Genomic DNA, 4,829 nt, shown 5'->3' with positions numbered 1-4,829 from the left:
GGCAGACAGTGGCCTCTGGTCTCCACACATGTGAGGACACACATGCACATGTGGTCATGCACATATATGCTCATAAACACAACACGTTTACATGGGAACTAAACAAGCTAAAAATAAACCAAGGGCCGAGGGCGGGGCTCCGTGGTTGACACGTGCCAAGCGTGCACAAGGCTCACCTGTGTATTGGCCCCGGAAGGAGACTCTTTCCTTCTGCCTCATGCTTCCTACTGATCTTGTCCCCTCCTGTGCAGCCTGGGGAGACTCCTCAGAGGTCCTGCTCTTCTCAGATGACAACCCAGGGGACAGCGATTTAAATTCTGAGCCTGTGTGGAAAGGGAGCCTCAGAAGGGGCAGGTGAGGGGCTTGAACAGCTTGAGGAGTGAGCATGCAAGGCAGAGGTCAGGGGGGTGCTTGTGTTTGGGTCTTGGGTCTTCCCAAGGGTCCACACCTGCAGAATCTCAGCCTGGAGCTTTGTGGTTATCATGCGCCTGTGCAGCAAACCCAGGAGGTGGTGCTCTTGTTTCTATATGGTTTATTGTCACTTTATCTGCTCAGAGCAGGTGACAAACTGGCCAGGGACAGGAACTGGAGTTGAACCCCAGTTTGAACTCCACAACGGTTCTCTGTCAGTGAGGGCTCTGCAGGCGTCAGTGACCCTCCTGAGGCCCCCTCCTGATGGTAGCTGCAGTCCATGGGGCTAGGACTAAAAATGTGCTCTGCCCAGAGCACAGCCCCAGCCCAGACATACACAGATGACCTTCTCAGGCCTCTCCCGGTTCCCTGATCACAGAGCCAACGCACTGACAGCGGTCCCCAGAAACCAGTCCCAGTCTCTGGTCACTTACTCAGGAACAGTCTGGGCACATCCCGAGGCACAGAGGAGGACCTGGCTCGCCGTCTTCCTGTCGGCCCACCTGGTTCTGTACCATTGGGCTCAGCAGACAACCTCTCTGTGGATTTACTAGTAACATGGAAAGAGAGATGACATCACTGGATGAGGCAGCCTCCACAGATGACCATGGCATAGCTGCACCTCCGCCATAAACTAAACAAATGTGAATGGAGCATGAGTGTCTGGCTCCATGCACCCAGAGAGGGCCAGAGGCGGGCTAACTCCATAGGAAACAGAGGTAGGAGCTAGGGGCGGTCTTCTACCTGCCATAGCGGGAGCCCCAGGAGGGAGAGGAATCCACCAGCTTGTCCTGGGTCTGGGCGGAGTGGTTGAAAGCAGAAGCTAAGGGAGCTGGGTTGCCTGGGTGTGGCCTATGCAGGCTGTCCTCCAACTGTAGGCGGAGCCGGGACACCTCTGCCTGGAGATCCCTGATGGCCTGGCTGGACCGGTGAGGGGAGAGAGACAAGAACATCTGAGCCAGAACAGTTATTGGCCCCCACTGATGCCTGAATGGGGTGGCTTTTGTTTTTGCACACACGAGATCAGATTGTACAGCCCAGTGACTCTGGAATGTCCCTTGCCACACACCTGACACTTCTCTGGGTTTATGGTTCACAAGCAAATCTGGGTGACCCACCTGTGAGGGTGACCCTCCTATCATGAAGGGCCAACTGCTCAAGACAAGACTAGATACAGAATAGGAAACATATCCCTGCAATCCCAGCACTCAGGAAACTGAGGCAGGAGGATTACCATGAGTTCAAGGCTAGCCTGGGACCCCAGCTCACAAACATCTGTCTTGCCTTGCTCAGGGTTGTCCTTCCTTCCCTGCCTCCTCTCAGAAGCTGTAACTGTCTGAGCCGGGCTCTCTGATCCTTTTCCGCAGATACTCCTACTGTCCAAGGTTATTCCCAGCAGAAGACACTCTGAGCATTTGCCTCCCTAGCTCTGACCCAGGCAGGCAGAGTAAGCATCCCATGTCATGATTCCATATCCGTCAGATGCTGGGGAACATTCCTGGACTCAGACTTCAGGAGGGAGAGACAAGGGGGTTCCACAAGCGGGCTGGAAGATGACTGCAAGGCTGTCTTCTGGGCCCCCTGTGAGACCTCTAGACACAGGCCCATCTCCTGTCCAAAGACACAGCACAGCTCGAGGAAATAGTATTGCCTGTTCCGGCCTGCTAAGCTCCTCGTTAGCTAAACTCTCAGGGTCCTAAGGCCTTGCCAGTACAGCTGAGGACAAACCAACCCACACCCCAACACAGACCCCATGCACGGAGCACCCCTAGAGGCTGGGCTTGGCGTGGCCATCTTCCAGGCTGAGGCAGGCTCGGCATCCACTCTGTGGGTGATACCCAGGCTGGGGACTCCACTCAGGATCCCTGGACTCTTGAGTGAGTGTGTCCTGGTGCCACCTGCAGACACGATCTCTGTGGTGACTGCACAGGAAAGCTCGGGACCTCCCTCTGGCCATATCCAACCAAACTGTGTATGCACCGAACATGGGTCTCCTAGGTGATCCCCAGGGAGATGCTTGCTGGGGTTTCCAAGGCAAAACCCAGGGGCCATGGTGGCTGCAGGAGAGAGTGAGCTCCCAGCAACTGGTTAATCCTGGAACACAGAGCTTGGCTTCGTGGGCTGGAACCTGGAACACAGACTTGGGTGTCCTCTGGCTGGGTTTGTCGGGCTCATGGGCTTCCTAACTTAACACTTCAGTTGCCGGACGTTCAGCGAGGACTGTGGTTCACTTGTGTCTGTAGATTCACTCCTGACCCCAGTCAAGCAGCCAGCAGAGCTTCAGGTCCTCCTTCCCCACACGCCCCAAGCCTTGTAGACCACCAATCCCCAGTGCGTGTCAGCACAGCAGCAGGCCACCAATGGCTCTTCTTAAAAATGCCCTCTTTCCCGAGTCCAGAGTTGCCTTCCAGTGAAGCATCCCTCTTGGCCTCTGGTGACCCCAGTAGCGGCCAGGGAACTTCCAGAGCACAACAGTGACAATGCCATTTCGCCATCCTCAGGGCCAACCCAGCATTCGTGGGTGCTTCCTGTGGGCTAGTCACTGTATAAACTGCTGCCTGTAGTACTGAGGGCCATGCAGGATCTAGGCCACCAGGCCCACCCGAACAGCTCTGACACACAAAGCATCTCGTCTCTTGTCATGGCCATCTGGTTCTTGAGAGGGGACATCACCCTTGCCTCCCAGCACTTGGCCATGCTTCTAAGGCTGTAAGATGCTGAGTTTCCCAAAGCTGAGACCTGTCCAGTCCCTTGCTGTATCTCCAAGGCCGAGCACATTGTGAGCAAATGTATCACTCTCTGTCTGTCTGTCTCTCTGCACATGCGTGCACACACACACATAGACACACACGCACACACATGCACACGCACATACACGCACACACACAAGCACACCACACACACACGCGCGCGCACACAAGCACACACAGACCTTCGCTGAGGTCCAGGTAGACCGCGGGGGTAGAGAAATTCAGTTCAGACTGCGACACAGAACACCAGCTGCTGGGCAGGACTGTGCACAGGGCAGCACACATGACTGTACTGGCCAGGACAGCCTTGCGAGGTTCCCAGTGTGTTCCAAGAGTTAACAGAGGGTTTGCTGTTTGATCAGGGAAGGATCTCAGCAGAAAACTTCTGAGAGAGGTGACAGACTTTCACATCTAACTCAGGCTTGTCTAGTACCCATAATCCTCCCAATTCCATCTCTCGGGTGTTGGAATTAGAGGGTATGGCCCCCATGCCTTGCTCAATTCTAATCTGGAATACAGATACTGTACAGCAGGGCTAGTGTGGGGGGGTGGCCTTAGAGTCAGAAAGGTGCACCTGTCAATCATTTCCTATTAGATGGACTAGAGTCCTTGAAGTCAATACCACTGAGGTTCCATAAAACAACTCCGAGCTAGGAGGCAAGACCTGGACACACCTGGACTCAGCAAAGGCCCCTTGGATGTGTAAGGCAGGTAGGTGCACTGCCACGGCCAGCATCCTCCTCACTTTTCATCCTACAGAGGTGGAATTGCCCGGACTGTGCCCACTTACTCGCGCTCTGTCCTGGTGAGGAGGAGGTTGGCAGTGCTCGCGGCTGCTCCGTGGGGCACAGAAGCAGCTGTGAGGGCTGGAGCAGAGGCTGGGCTGGTTGCCCCACTACGAAGTTGCTGTTTGGAAATCTGCTTCTGTCTCTTGAACTCAGACCTGGGAAGTCCTAAGAGAGGCAGAGAGGCCATCATGAGCTGCAGAGTTAGGCCTGGGAGCTTCAGCTGAAGAAGAGACGGTGTGGTGTGTGTGTGTGTGTGTGTGTGTGTGGTGTGCGTTGCTCACTAGTGCATGCTGGTGTCCTTGGAGCACAGAGGACAATATTCCTCTGTGGCTGGAGGTGTAGGCAGGTGGAGGTGCTGGGAATCGAACCCAGTTCTTCTACAAGAGCAGTAAGTGCTTTTAACCACTTGGCCATCCTCGCAGTCCCTGTGTGTTGTTTTGTTTTGTTTCTGAGGCAGGATCTCTCCCTGCCCTGGGGCTGCCAATTTGCCTGGACTAGCAGGCCTGAGGACCACTGTAATCTCCCCACCTTTGCCTCCCTAGCACTGGGATTACCAACTCTCTTGGGTTTTTTGGAATCAAACTCAGGTCTTCATGCCTACAATGCATGCACTTTACCAACTGGGCTGTCTCTCCCGCCCCCTTATGTGTAATCTTTAATCTTCCTGTGGTGAACCTCCATAGTATTTCCCAGTCTAAAGTGCAGTACAAGACTGTGTTTGATGCTTCGATTCGTACAGTTTGGTCATTCACAGCTGCAGCCTACCCAGGCTCCCCAGCCCGCAGCCTACCCAGGCTCCCCAGCCCGCAGCCTACCCAGGCTCCCCAGGCCACAGCCTACTCAGGCTCCCCAGGCCACAGCCTACCCAGGCTCCCCAGGC

General features: G+C 55.0%; 1 protein-coding gene across 1 annotated transcript in view; it reads right to left on the bottom strand.

Moving 5' to 3' along the window:
- The window catches only part of Akna (AT-hook transcription factor), a 39,215-nt gene that overhangs the window by 5,909 nt on the left and 28,477 nt on the right, over positions 1–4,829 (bottom strand). The window contains exons 15-18 of the mRNA XM_026781996.1: positions 3,952–4,114; positions 1,156–1,332; positions 846–961; positions 100–323 (exon numbers count right to left, since the gene is read on the bottom strand). Of these exons, the coding sequence (XP_026637797.1) occupies positions 100–323; positions 846–961; positions 1,156–1,332; positions 3,952–4,114 (680 nt within the window). The remainder of the gene's footprint in view (positions 1–99; positions 324–845; positions 962–1,155; positions 1,333–3,951; positions 4,115–4,829) is intronic.

This window comes from Microtus ochrogaster, chromosome 10, assembly GCF_000317375.1.
Source record: "Microtus ochrogaster isolate Prairie Vole_2 chromosome 10, MicOch1.0, whole genome shotgun sequence".
Lineage (NCBI taxonomy): Eukaryota > Metazoa > Chordata > Mammalia > Rodentia > Cricetidae > Microtus > Microtus ochrogaster.
The sequence above is the reverse complement of the archived record's forward strand: the minus strand, read 5'-3'. Positions and strand labels throughout refer to the sequence as shown.